The 14882-nt window shown below is 36.0% G+C and overlaps 2 protein-coding genes across 2 annotated transcripts; one reads left to right on the top strand and one right to left on the bottom strand.

The window, feature by feature from the left end:
* Positions 1-358: 358 nt before the first annotated feature.
* Positions 359-11500, top strand: LOC109210091 (host cell factor). The gene is made up of 16 exons (XM_019373463.1): positions 359-597; positions 692-789; positions 2569-2707; positions 2789-2817; positions 3446-3542; positions 3620-3675; positions 3769-3876; positions 4658-4714; positions 5207-5298; positions 6178-6262; positions 6969-7121; positions 7673-7758; positions 9116-9283; positions 9399-9511; positions 10315-10405; positions 11183-11500. The coding sequence occupies exons 1-16, from the start codon at positions 374-376 to the stop codon at positions 11252-11254; spliced, it is 1668 nt and encodes a 555-aa protein (XP_019229008.1). The 5' UTR covers positions 359-373; the 3' UTR covers positions 11255-11500.
* A 125-nt stretch (positions 11501-11625) lies between these two features.
* LOC109210092 lies at positions 11626-13612 on the bottom strand. Its single transcript, XM_019373464.1, has 4 exons — positions 13214-13612; positions 12797-12907; positions 12023-12103; positions 11626-11928 (listed from the first exon to the last, which is right to left on the bottom strand). Exons 1-4 carry the CDS (start codon positions 13427-13429, stop codon positions 11854-11856), a joined length of 483 nt encoding a protein of 160 aa, XP_019229009.1. The 5' UTR covers positions 13430-13612; the 3' UTR covers positions 11626-11853.
* Positions 13613-14882: the final 1270 nt, after the last annotated feature.

Raw genomic sequence — 14882 nt, forward strand, 5'->3', positions numbered from 1 at the left:
TTGATATCAAAAATCAAACTTCAATTGATAGACCGAAATTTGATAGTTGATACTTGACACTTTATAAAATTAATTTAAAATAAAATAAAATTTTCCAACGGTAATCGGGCTGCTAACGGGCTGCAGCCCCTGTTCAACCCGGTAAAGCTTAACGGGTTAGTCGGGTTAGGTGCAACGTTAGCTAAACGTTAACGTCAACAACCCGGCCCCTTAACCAACCCGTCCCAACCCGCCCAATTGTGAACAGTAACGGGTTGAACCGGGCTGAACCGGGTTGGAGCGGACTGAAAACGGGTCAGCCCGGTCCGATTAACAGGTATAATGACCGGTCCGAAAACTGGTTAGCCAAGCTATTTTTACCTGAAAATCGCCAATGTTAGGCCCAGATACATTAGCCAGAAGCCCACAACATTGCAACCCACATAATATGCCCACCCGGTTGGCAAGTCAAAGTCGGATCGGATCCAGTAGGAACATCAGCACCTTCAGCTCATACGAATCAGCTGATCAACTGAGAGAGAGAGAGAGAGTGAAAATGCATTACTGGATTCGAGCATCTTCTTCCGATTTCGCCGGAACGATTCCACAACCTCGAAGGTAAGATAAAATTTTGCATTTCAATCTGTCTTCATTTGTGTCTGAATCATTTGAATTTGATGCTAAATACGAAACTTTTGTTGCCAATTATCAGTGGACACACTGCAGTGAACATTGGGAAATCGAAAGTTGTGGTGTTCGGCGGACTACTTGACAAGAAGTTCCTTAATGACATCACTGTCTATGATATTGGTAAGTTGATTCCCTCCTAATCAGCTGCTAACATTTAATTCTCTCTTCACTTGAGGTGAAATTAGTATTTAGTGATGGCAATGGGGCGGGGCGGGCGGGTTTTGTTTGATTAGGGGGGGGTTGCTCTTATGCGGGTGCGGTGCGGGTTAAACAGTTTTTAAATTTTTTAAAGCGGGGCGGGTTTCGAGTTTAATACGGGGCAACTTTGAATTTTATCTTTTTTGAAACAAAGCAATCATTTTAACTACAATTTCACATTTTTCTTCACTAGCACGAATACTATTTTGATTTATAATTAACCAATTTGCATAAGTCTCGCCAAAATGATATTACATAAGTCAAGATATGGTATTAGTAATAGGAAATGATAGTAACCCATTTATTTTGAAAGATCAGCATAGTTGTGGCAAAATGGTTCAAAGAAAACAATTAACCACCCATATTATCCACTAAAAAATGGGTTGGATAATGAACTTTTTAAAAATGGGTCAAATATGGATAAGAACCATATTATCCATTTAGAAAATGGATAACCAATGGGTCTAACTTTTACATTTGTAAAGCCTCAAATTGTGGGTTCCTCAAGTTAGGAAGACTAAGAATTCTCTCAAAAGTGATCATATGCAAGAAGTCATAGATAATATGGTTACCCATATTATCCGCCGGTTAACCCATTTTTTATCCGTATTAAATATGGGGCGGGTCGGATAATTTATTCATTTTTTTATTACCCGTTTTCGACCCGATCCATATCCGACCCGACCCACCCGTTTGCCACTCTTAGATCAGCATAATACTCTCCCAGTTTTATGTTTATGTGATTCTATTAAACTCTCCATTTTATAAAATAATAAAATGTCAAACTAGTTTATTTTAGAAAAAAAATTAAAGAAAAAAGAAAAAAATTTAAGCGGGGCGGGGCGTGTTGAAAACTGAAAAAATAACTATTCGGGGGGGGGGGTTGGAAGTTTTTGTGGGTTTTGCCGCATCCGCCCCGCCCCATTGCCATCCCTATTAGTATTTAAACATATCATTTGGCGGAAAGCACTAATAGTGTAAAGACTTTTGTACAATTTCAGTAAATTTTAACCTGTGATAGTAGATTAATTACCCATTTTACCACATTACCAGTTAATGCTTATCAAGAGATTGACTTGTAATTACGGAATACATGATGTGATTGTGTAAATATTTTTTACACTGTCATTGCATAGAACTTAAACTCTATTGGAATTAGTGTGAGATTTAGAGAACCTATAGTTTATGAATTTGTATTACAAGGTCGGAGTAAGTGTGATATTTAAGGAATCTTTAGTTAGTTTTATTAGAGATTTGTAATTCAGTGTAGGAATAAATATGAGGTAGTTTTTGGGTTGTTAGAATAAGTGTGAGATTTAGAGAACGTTTTGTTAGTTTGGTATAGATTTGTATGTCATGTTGGAGTAGGGTGAAATTTAGAGAACTTATAGTTAGTTTGGTCAGAGATTTGTGTTTCAGTCTAATAAGTGAGAGTCGGAGAACCTTTAGTTTTGCAGAACCAGTAATTTTTCTTTTTAAGATAAATTATTGAGTACTTCAATGAAATAGGCCGGATGGAGCGGAACAGATATGTAAAATATTCATATGGCCAATGAAAACTTTTTTGGGATTGAGGCGTCTTCGGTTGATATTTCCTCTGTGACATTGCATAATACAGTTTCTGGAAGCCAATGTGGTTGCTTTGTATTGAATCAATCAGTCATTTTTATATTCTAAATTCATATGTTGTTAATGTTTCAGAAAACAAATTGTGGTTTCAGCCAGATTGCACAGGCAGTGGTTCTGATGGCCAAGTGGGTCCCAGCCAACGAGCATTCCACGTTGCTGTATCAATTGACTGTCATATGTTCATCTTTGGTGGGAGATCTGGCAGTAGAAGGTAGATGCTACATAACTCATATGTTGTGTATTATAATTGTTGCTTCTGCCAATGCCTTTAATTGGGTATCCTCATTTTCAGATTAGGTGATTTTTGGGTTCTGGATACTGGTAAGGATTTCTTTCTACCTTGGCTATGTGAGCTGCTATGCAAAGAAAAATGCATCATTATTTTTTATTTCTTCTTTTCACTATCATCGGACATTTGTGATAAGTTCACAATAATCTCATTGATATTACACCAAGTCGTATCACTAAACAGTGCAGGTTTACATCAAACTCCTTCCAATTATACAATATTGGATAGCTCTTTTGCCTAAAATATAGTAATGATCAACAAGGAGTTGTTAATCATCCATAATGGATTTTCAACTCCTTCAGAAGAATTCCTTTCTCTCAAATCAACCAAAAGATGCATAGAGGATCACCCTTCAGCTCCTTCCTAGTGTCCATCTTCCTTTAATTCCAGCGCTCCAAAGTTTCCTCCACAGCTCTCAGTAGAGGGGTATGAAAAACAGAGTATGCTATCCGAGTAAAGCTGCCTCTAAGCCGTATAAAATCCACATTCTCACTGATCAGTGTTTGCTTGGCAGAAACAACTTAAATTAACTAGTGCCCGACTCCTTCCCTGCTAGTTATCCGCTGTTAGTATGGCATTCTAAGCTGCAAACCATGTGAAGAAAGTATATTTCACTGTCATCAGACTTGGGTCTTGATTTTTTTATCTCTGCGGTGCTAGATATATGGCAATGGTCAGAGTTGACAAGTTTTGGTGACTTACCTTCTGCAAGGGATTTCGCAGCTGCTTCAGCCATTGGAAACAGTAAAATTGTTATGTAAGTTTGTCTTACCTTCTGCTGGTGCTTATGTCTTATCCTTCTTTCATTATTTTTTGGCATTGATTTGCATGCAGGTATGGTGGCTGGGATGGTAAAAAGTGGTTGTCAGATGTCTATATCTTGGACACAAGTACTGTCTTTGATAGCAACTCTAGGTTTTCTCTATCCTTTCCCTGTGTTAGATAGCAATTTATCCATAACAGTTGGTATGATTTTTGAACAGTGTCTCTTGAGTGGAGGGAGTTATCTGTTTTGGGAACTTTACCGCCACCTAGATGTGGCCATACCTCTACTATGGTCGAGAAAAGATTGCTTGTCTATGGTGGTAGAGGTAAATGTGGATGATGATTTATATTTGGCTTGGAAATATCATGTTTGTCTCTGTAATTTGCTATTCAGCTATTTTCATATACTGTAAAGGTTCTATGCTGCTTAGGAAATCTTGAGGTCTTCTACTTATTAGGTTCGAGACCCCCCCCCACCCCCCCCCCCCCTTACAGTCTGAGTTAAAGCAGTTTATCAGCAAATTTAGTCTGACTTAAGCATAAGGGAAAATTTCACGGACACTTAATATGGTGAGTGAAGTTAAGGATTTAAACTTGCACGTCTATGCTACATCCTAGACTAATGTTGAAGGGAATGAAGCTCTTAAATGCCCCAAAGTAAATGGTTCAGTGCATGGGCGTCCAGAGAAATGGTCTTGAAAGATTTCAATATAGCAAGGAATTTAACAGAGTATGAGATCCATTAAGGAGAAGTCTGAATCTTTGTACGTTTCCTTGCCGTAAGAAAACCCTTCTCAACTTGTCTATTTCTTTTTCCACTTTGGAGGGCATGGAGAACAAACACATAATATACGTAGGCATAGAATCAAGTTATTATAATACATTTACCATTTTCTAAAATACATTTAACCGTTCAGTTGCAATTTTATCTGAAGGTATGTTTGTTACAACTTACATACGCTGGTGATGCTTTTACTTTTCATCTTTTTGTAGGGCAAGTTGGCATTGACATCTTTAATTGGTTTTAGTTTTAATCTACATGTGTTCAGATACTTGAATCTCTTTCTTAATATATGGACTGATGTGGTTAACTTTACTTTTGGGTAGGAGGTGGAGGGCCAATCATGGCTGACTTGTGGGCTTTGAAGGGCCTAATTGAAGAAGGTATACTTTACCTTGAAGCTTCAAGTTATGATCAGTGGACTTCCTTTTTTACTAGTGATGTTTCCTTTTTCTGGTAAATTATCTTCGGGTTTGTAAAGAAGAGAAGATGTGATTTAACTTCATCAGTTGCTTCTTGAATTGGTATGGCATGTCATACATTTTCAGCTAATATTTCGTGGCTGTGCTTATCCAGTCTTTCAGAAATAGGAACAAAATTTTCCTAGAAAATATGAGTTTGGCTGCCCTTGATGAAATACTCTAGTTCGTATAGCTGGAATTTCTATTTTTCATTTACTGCTTTCCAGTAATTAGTCAACATTCTTTTGGATCACTCACATGTTATTTGTACCCTATCATCTGCTGTAGTTAGTTTGAATTGGTTTTATCTTTCCACTTCCTTTTTTTCTGGACTTCTCTCTTGAAGCTTTTATGACTATTTTTCCTGTTTAAGCACTTAGCTATATAAAAACTTCTGATTTTTCCGGAAGGAAGAGAACGAAAGCCCTGGATGGACCCAACTGAAGCTTCCAGGTCAAGCTCCTACAGCGCGTTGTGGACATACAGTTACATCTGGAGGACTCCATGTAAGTCCTTTTCATGGTGAAAGTCATGGCATGCAAAACTATGCAAGTTAATAGTTGGAATATAAGGAGATAAGAATGAGTTAACACTGTTCTTGGGGTGTTGATGTTTATCAGCTGCTAGCTATGTTACATCTGTCTTGGCAATATCTTTGAAAATCTATTTGCAGTGAAAACATAATTAGCACGTCTGATGCGTGCAATTTTTTTATTGAGGAGGTATAATTTCTTTTTGCACATATAACCCCTTAAGAAAAGAATATTAAATTTTTTTATTTAACTCACTTTGTTTACTCTGGTAGTAAAACTAGAGGAGCCGAAACCCTTTGCAAGTAGATGTATTGTTGCCACTTTGAAGAGTTCTAAAAGAATAGTGGTGGAGATAATATCCAAACTTCTGTAATTCCTTTCCTTACACTCTCTTGTTACTTCTGAAGTCGTATATATATATGTGCATAGAAACTTCATAGTGTCTATACATACCTCTTCACCTAGGAGGAGTTAGTGCATGTAAGTTCAAGTATTCGATTGTTCCTGAAGCCCAAATTGGCAAAGCCAGGTTGTGTCGATATCAGCAGTAAAGATTGTTGTGAATTATGTTGAAATTCTTGATGAACTTCCCCAGGTTGTACTTGAAATACCCACACAATTACTGTTGCATTAGAGTGGCAAGTATAGTTATTTAATGATTGTACACTGTCATTACGTTTTACTTTACTTTATCCCAAATAAAAAAAGAAGAAAAACTGTCACTTATGTGTTATGGGTAATGTAATTATTTCCACTTTTCACTTGATACTGTTCACTCAAACCTTTCCCTGCTTCCAGCAACCATAAAAGAAAAGAAAAGAAGAAGCATTCTGACCTATAATTTCTCTGCAGCTGTTGTTATTTGGAGGGCACGGAACTGGTGGTTGGTTGAGTCGGTATGATGTTTACTACAATGATTGTGTTGTTTTAGACAGGGGTAAGCATGTATCATCACTACTTTTTAGAATTACTATAGCGCTCCATGTACTGGTATAGGCTTTGTGACTTGTACTGCATTACAATTTTTGGTTTTGTTCTATTGTGGAGCTTCTTTTGCATTTTCATGCCAGAATAATTTTGATCCACATTAATAGAATTCTGTAGCTTGTACCAATCAAAAATATATTTCTATAGCTTGTACATACAAAAGTAATTTGGAGATGTAAAAGACTTAAATAGATTAACAAATGTTTCCACAATTGTGAATGTAATGTTTTATAGAAGATGGAGGCACATAGGGTGTGTTTGGTATGAAGGAAAACATTTTCCGGAAAAAAATTTCTAATTTTCCCATGTTTGATTGGCTTAAATGCTTTGGAAAACATTTTCCTCGTGAACTCATTTTCCTCCCGTTGGAGGAAAAAGTTTTCCCTATCACGAGAAGGGAAAACATTTTCCAAAACTCTTCTTCAACCTTCCCAACCCTATTCCCCATCCTCATCAACTCCCCCGCACCCCTACATCTAAATATCTATCAAAGCACAATCACAAACAAGGGAAAATAAGTGATAAAACTACTTATTTTTCTTGGAAAACATTTTCCTTCGTACCAAACACACCCATAGTTAAATGATCTGAAAACCATTCATGATTGTTGTAAATGGTCATTAAGAGTATTTTGCTCTAAAGTTCTCTGTTTCCAGTCTCTGTACAGTGGAAACGCCTAGCAACTATGAATGAACCGCCAGCTGCACGAGCATACCACTCGATGACCTCCATTGGGTCACGATATTTGTTGTTTGGTGGGTTCGATGGAAAATCAACTTATGGTGATCTCTGGTGGTTAGTTCCAGAAGGTATTGAGTCTCTTTCAAGTACAGCTTTGTGTAATCTTTCACTGTTAAGCGGAGTTCTTCTCTTTTCAAAAACTTGTGTTAGCTTGTTGTGCGACCAACTTAATTGATTACTTCCTTCTTAGTATACTGTTGTTCTCCATCCATTTATCCTCTGCTGTTTATTTCTTACTTGCGTGATTTTATGCTGTTGATCTATAATTTTATTAGATCATTGAAAATTGATATCAGGAGTTCGTCCATATCTTCTCAGCTTCCAGCTTTCCCTTAAAATTTGCACAATAGCCCTATGTGAGTTGGTCAATTTTGTATGAAGATATGCCAGGAAAAAGACTTCCTTTTTAAGCAACTCTCATGCAGAGTTTAACCGCCCATTTAAATGGTCCTAGAGTTGTACAATGTTACACAATTTGCCAATAAAGAGTTAGCTCTAAGCTAATGCATGTCTTGGAAAAGTGAACGAACTTCTCTTGTATTATAGACTTGATTGCACTACACTCATTCTTTCAATTAACATCTTGTACGTATGTTTCTTCATAATGTATGATCTTTAGATGATCCAATTGCTAAGCGTGTAACGGCTTCTCCTCCCAAGGGCATTCATGAAAGTCAGGATGCTTCAATGACAAGTATGGAGAAGGTAAAGGGCCATGGATTTTCATTTTTTATTACTCCCCTCTCAGTTCAAATATTAAAATGTGTATGCTAGGAGACCTTACCATTGCATTGGACATATTAGTTCCTTTTTGCTGTTATTTGGAATTTGGAGCCTAAACATCTCGATGATGTATCAACTAGATGCAAATCGTATTTGACTCGTGGAATGAACTGGTCAGTGGAGTCTCTGCATAAAGTTAAACATCAAGCAAGAATTACTGAATGATACCCATGAAAAAGAGCCGCTTAGCCCTACTTACAGAACTTGAATCACTTACACTTCAAAGGTGCTTGGGCACCAGCATGAATTGGCACAGCTCACTCACTAGACGTAGATGGTCATTCCCGCACCCCCTTGAGTATACTTTGGTTTCCTTTCACACTAAGGAGTCATGCATCCAATCTTTGGAGATTTTGTGTGGCATAAGAAGTTGTAATCATACTTGAGAAATCCTTGAAATGGTGTCAAACTTGACCTTTTCTAGAAAAATGAAGGTAAAATGTGATGGAACTCCCTTTGGCTCTGAATTGGAGTTTTGAGCACAAAAAGCACAAGTAGAGTTTGTGTAGTAGAAAGTGATATTTTTTTGGCTTCTTTATATTCTAGGAATAATGGTTTTGCTTGGCACGAGGGTGTTTGAACTAGTGCTGTAAGGCTTGCAGAGCAGCTGGATGCCAACGTTTTTTTTTTTGAATTTTAAAAGAAATTAAATCTATTTTGTCGTTCAAATTCTGTTTGTTTACTTGCACAAGTGTCGCTTTGAACCCCATTTACTTGTTCTATAAAAAAATGAGGCATCAAACTATTTCTTACTTGATATTTTCTGAGAGTGAAGAAATGAGAGCACAACTTTGCAGAGTTACAAAGTCAAGATAAAACCAATAAAACCAACCTTATTCTTCTGGGGAAGAATATAAACAGATATTGTTCAACTTGATTTTACACTGAATTAATCCGATAACTTCTAATTTTGTGGCACCTCAACTTTGACCATTGGCCCAAGCTTCACTGGGTTTTCTTTAATCAAGTGATTGCTTGACGATACTGTCTATCTGCATGCATGATTGCATGTATGTCCAAGTCTTTTTTGAAGATCTTTTGATTTCCTTGGGTATGTATTTGGGGTGGGGGTGAATAAGTGGGTGGCAGTTGTTGAGGGTGCGGTTTCTACCACGGCTATATCTGTCATCCTAGTAAGTCTCTTTATTGTGATTGTGCTTTGATATTTTAGATGTATATTTACCATCTCAATAAAAATAAAATTAGATGAGTGTGTTGATATTGCTTCTATGACGGACAAAGGATCTATCCTGGTTTAACTCTCTCTTACTATTAATAGGAGAGGCAAATGCAAGAAGATGCTTTGGCAGAGTTGCAGAAAAGGATAGGAGTTTCAGTCTCCATCTCCAATTCCAATATAAAGAAAATTGTAGATGAGTTGGAAGATACAGAATTATTAGAATTGGCATCTAAATTGGTTGGAGAGGGAGCTCTCAGTAATAAAGAGGTTTGTAATTTCTTTGCTCAGTGTATATTATGCAATATGTACACACACTCACATGGACATGCGCATGCACCTGAGCAAATGTTTAAGTTAATCTTGAATTGTTTGATCACTGAAGGTTGTACAAGCACTTCGTGACCATTGGTCAAGGTCCTCGCCAAAGTCAATTCAATTAAAGGAGCTTAGCCCATTACTTCGTGACTACCAGCGCATGATTACCCACCTTCAGAAGTAAGAACATTGTCTTGTACATTTTTGCTTTATGTTTACATCTAGTTAAGTTCTGGTATTCTTATAAATGTGAAGAAGAACTTACGTATCCTGAAAAGATGATCAAGTCAGACTACTTCTGCGAGTGATGAAAGTAAATGTAAATTTCACTAGTGACATATAAAGTGCTATTGCATTGTTGGTTTACAGTAGTATTTCAAGTCAAGGCGATGGATCACTATCACTATATATAGATGCTTTCCCTGGATAGTGTTCCATGGCACCTGATATGTCAGCAAGGGCTTACTAAGAGATCTTGCATGTTTTATGGGGTGCTTCTTATGTCTTTCCATAAGCATTCACATGTGCATAAAAACTCATGTTTCCCCAAGTAACCAAGTCGCTGATAAACTTGTTTGTTAGCAAGTGATTTGTTTATTTTCTTTTAAAGTTTTCTTGTGTTCTACTGGTGTGAGACTAAATTTTGGGGCTTTATACTATAGATATTTAGATATGATGATGAAATTTTAGAATCTCCTTTCAACCAGCATGACGTAAGTGTATTGACCCTTACTTTTATCAATTTTCATGACACGGAAATAAGTTAATCATTGAATTTAATGAAATCTATGTGATCTGCTATCAAATCTAAGTAAAATTTGGTCTTTCAATTACTTCCTCCCATTATATGAATGCGTGGACAGTTGAAGGAACAAATTTCCTCTTGAAGAGGAAAGAAAAAGAAAATGGAGGGGGAGGGAGTACCTCAACTGAAATGCTGTTCACCTTCTCACAGTATAAGTTTTGATCATTTGACATTATAGGGAAAAGCTAAGATCACTCTTACAATCCTCGAATGCTGGATCGATGGGGAAAGAGACTTATAGATTCTATCATATCAGAAATATTAGTCAGGTATGAGTTCTTCAAGGTTCTATTTGTTAGTCTTGATGTTATTTACATCTGAATTCTTGGTTGCTTCACTTCTTTATCATCTCTCTTATATATTGCTCAAGTGTCCTTGGTGCTTGATATTCTGATTTGTTGAGTGCTGCAACTAGCTCAAGTTTCCTTGGAGCTTGATATTCGGACTTTTAATGTCATCATGCTAATTATTTGTTAAGTTTTCCACTTTCCTCCTACTTCATGTATCTTTTCCAGTAGTTCGTCATGAATACTGAGGTTAGCAACAGAGTGCTTCTTACTTGACAGTTCGTGTTAAAGTAGATCTATTTTTGCAACCATTCCATATTAAGACTGCTTTGCATTTGAACATTAGCATAAAGCTTTGTGGACAAGATGCTGAAAAGACACTAAACTTAACACTATTTCCTGCTAGGGAAGGTAAATGTAAATTATCATGCTATAGAGGAGATATTCGTTATTACCGCAAACCAGGGCTTTAGTTATCAACCCATCAAGTGTATAGTTTCCCTAATATGTATTTAGTTTGCATAAACAGTAGAAGCGACATCTGAGTCGAAACCAAAGTTGGGTGTAAACTTCATTTTTTGAACCCCTCTTTCTCTCTTTATCTTCATCTTTCCTTTCTTTTAAATATGTGCATTTGTTTGCATCTGTGATCTGTTTGTTGCTAGCTCTTCACTTTTATCACCTTTTTCCTAGTAGTAATGTCATTTGCTCCTCTTCGATTGTTAGTTTTCAGTTAAAATGTTCTTTTCTGATCTGCAGCTACGTATGGATGATATACCACATCTGCTAGCTGAGTACAAACAACTCGTCGTGGATATAGGAGCAGATTAAAAATTTCAAGTTCAAGATCTTATATTTAATCATGAGCTTACCCCCTGGAAATTAGTTGTACTAGTGTTTCTCAACTCAGAACACCCCCCCAAACACCTGGGGGAAGGGGGGTGGATCGAGGTAAATCCCTATGATTTAGCAAAGACGCGTAAAATCTTGAATGTACTCATAAACTTCCTACTTTTTCTGGCAGTTTGTAAAAGTCTCTATATAGACTTCTATATTTCATTGTTTTTGTTTGGTAAAGCATTTCTCTGTAAATCCCCAACTTGTCGCTTGAGCTATGCCTTTGGCGCCAAAAATTGGCATTATTAGGACTCTTCGAATTTACATACAGTGACTTAAAGAGTATACAATTGAGGACTAAAAGGAAGCCGAACAAACTTAACAAACTTTTTCTCTCTTTTTCTTTTTCTTTTTTTGCTTGCAAACAAACTCTTCAACAACAGTGAATAATCAAACCGAAGGAAGGAAAATTTGATACATTATTCGGGGGATATCAAGTGAAAGTTAAAAATAAATTGTTTGTGTATGATACGTAGAGAATATGTGAATCATTCGTTAGTGTCAGCAATTGCCAATGCTGGAGTTCAACAGCACTAGCCTTTGGGATTCAAAACCTTGCTTAGTTCCTCTAGCTTTCCCATTCTCAATTTCTCACTTTCCTTCACTAGCTAAAACATGATAATGCACCATCCAAAGTCAATTAAATCAGGGGAATTTAAAAGGAAAAGAATATAAAAAAGAATGGTTATTATGAATCGTCACCTCTACTAAAGTGGAGGTTAGCTGAGTTTTCTCGTTATTCTTTTCGTTGAAAACCTCTAACACTTCTCTGTATTCTTTCTCCTATTGCCATGGGAAAAATCATAAAAAAAAATTAATCTTAATAATACAAACACAAATTAGGAGTGAGGGAGCATTACGAGAAGATTTATTTTAAGTTGTAAAACTAGCAATTGAACAACGAATTTAGCTGTATGGGGGTGGGGGGGGGGGGGGGGGGAAGAGATGATTAGGCAGGACATGAGCCTTGATAGGAGGGTGTGGAGGTCTACCAGTAGTACTAGTAGCACACATGTTCTTTCCTATTTCTAGATCTATATTACATCACGTTGTGTAGTTTGTTTTAATTATTGTATTCTCCTGTTGTTACTATTTTGGTACTATTTATTCTTGTCTCCCCTACCCTTCCTTTTTCTTCTTCTTTTCTCCCTCTGCTTCTTCTTGTTCTTATTCTTCTTTTTCTCCTCCTTACCTTTCCGAGCCGAGGGTCAATTGAAAACGGCCTCTCTACTTTTATTAGATAGGGGCACTACCCTTCCCATACTCCACATGTGAGAATATACTGGATGTTGATGTCGTTGTTGTATACATTTTTTATGTTATATACGAAAATTATATAAATTTTATACACCTTTTCGGCTATCTAATGTAAATAGTTTCTGGCGCGGACTGAAAGTGGTAATACCCGGAAAAAAGAAGAAGAAGAAGAAGCTGAAAACTAAAAGAGCAATAAGGAAGTAAGCAAATACTACGTACCTTCTTTTGACAGGTCTGTCCAAGTGATTTGATTTCACGGTTAACCACGTCAATTTTCTTGCGTACAATTGCAACTTCCTTTCTCATTGGATCCGTCAACACTTCAAGCTCCTTTTAAAAGTTATTAACATGAAATAATAAATCAAAAATTAAGAAATGAACATTTTATTCTAGTTTGTTAAAACGACTAATATTTGAGATCAGATGGAGCAGTTTTCTTGTACTTATCTCTAGGGGCGAAACTATGTGCGGCCAAAGGGGTTCAATTGAATACCCTTCACCGAAAAATTATATTATATATAGGATAAAATATTACTTGTTATCGATAAATAAATAAAAATAGACTTTGAACACCTTTGTATAGTCCACTGACAAAATGTACCCTTATTGAATTTTACTGGCTTCGCCATTGCTTACCTCCCAAACACGAACCAAACGCCTAGTTTCCTCTTCAGCACGGCTAAGTTGAGACTCAACTTTTCCTTTCACCTCCATTTTCTTCCTCTCAATCTCTTCTTCTCTTGCTTGAAATGAAGCCAATGCCATCTTTGTCATCTCTTGATCTTCATCGTTGTCGTCCGCAGTCGTTGAAGTTCTTCCACTGCTGCCAACACTTGGAAGAGTACTCATCATCTCCAATTTTTCTCCTTACAATTTCACCTATATTCTATGTTTTCATATTTTGATCCCTTTTTATTAGTGTTATTGCTTTTGCTTCAATTCTAACCTCTCTTTCACGTTTCCTTTCTTGACTTCAAAACAATATCTTGAAAGGGTACACATATTAAATGAAATACGTGTTATATGACTAAGTTTCATGTCAACACTGCCCAGAAATGTATTTGCATATATAAATACTGTAATGGGAATGAGTTGTCTTTGCTAGGTTTTAAAAGGATTAATATGCAAATGATAAAATAGGCTTTTGCTTGAAGGAAAGGGTAGCCTAGGTGTTATTTTAGTTTGTTATTTTGACTCATTCGAGTGTTTGTTACTTCAGACCCCTGATGGGGTTCTTTTAGTTTGAATTGCCGAATGATGAGAGGCGGATTCAGGATTTAAAATGTGTGAGTTTTTAAAGGTAAAATTAGAAGATTAAAGTTAAAAAGAATCTTCAAATACAAGTGAATTTTTTTAAGCACTAGAAAAGAAAGAGTGCAACATAAAATGAATTACGGGGTGTATTGATTTAGTAATTAGTCATTTACGAACAAGGAGGGAAATCTTGGAGCAACGATAAAATTATCTTCCTATGACCTATAACAACTTGTTCGGATGGCTGTTACCTGTTATATTGTATCGTATTGTTACTTTAAAAATAATATTTATTTTGATTGTTACTTAAATTTTATTGTATCGTATCGTTAAATCTGTTGTTACGTAACGACAAAAAGTGTCACTTTATGGAACGATTGATTGGTGTGATCACATCGTTTTCTTATTTTTTTTTCTCATCTTGCCCTTTATTATTATTAAATAATTTTATTTTATCTTTTAAGCTAAGATATAATAATAACTGAGTTCGTGGTCAAATATTTATAAATATTTAATAAATTTTTAATATATATATATAAGGTCTACGCGAAAATTAATGGTTCGCGTAAATTTACAAGACCCACCACTGCAAGTGATTGATCAACCACTCATCCATACCTTTTCCCTTGTTCTGTTTGGTCTTTTTTCTTTCTTGTTTCTTATTGGTAGTTAAATGGGTTGGTTCTGTTACCTCCTTTATATTTTGTAAAAGTTATTGATGTATCCTTTTTTTTTTTTCTTTTTATAGAAAGAATTCTAGGAATACTTTCTCTTTTCAATTTAGTAGAAAGGGGTAATGATGTTTCACGAATAATGATTTCAAAGAAGTAAATCTTTCCTATTCTAATATTATGAATAATCACCAAATTTCGGCTTTTTACACTTTTGGCGAAGACAACTCAAAAATTCTTTAATATGGTATGATATTATTTGTTCTGGGTCAAACCACTCACTACTTGTCTTGTTCAACACTAGGGAATTTTCATGGAGAATTTTCAATATTTAACACCATATATCATTTAAAGCAACTAAAATTATTTATACAAACAGT

Source organism: Nicotiana attenuata, unplaced genomic scaffold, assembly GCF_001879085.1.
Source record: "Nicotiana attenuata strain UT unplaced genomic scaffold, NIATTr2, whole genome shotgun sequence".
NCBI lineage: Eukaryota > Viridiplantae > Streptophyta > Magnoliopsida > Solanales > Solanaceae > Nicotiana > Nicotiana attenuata.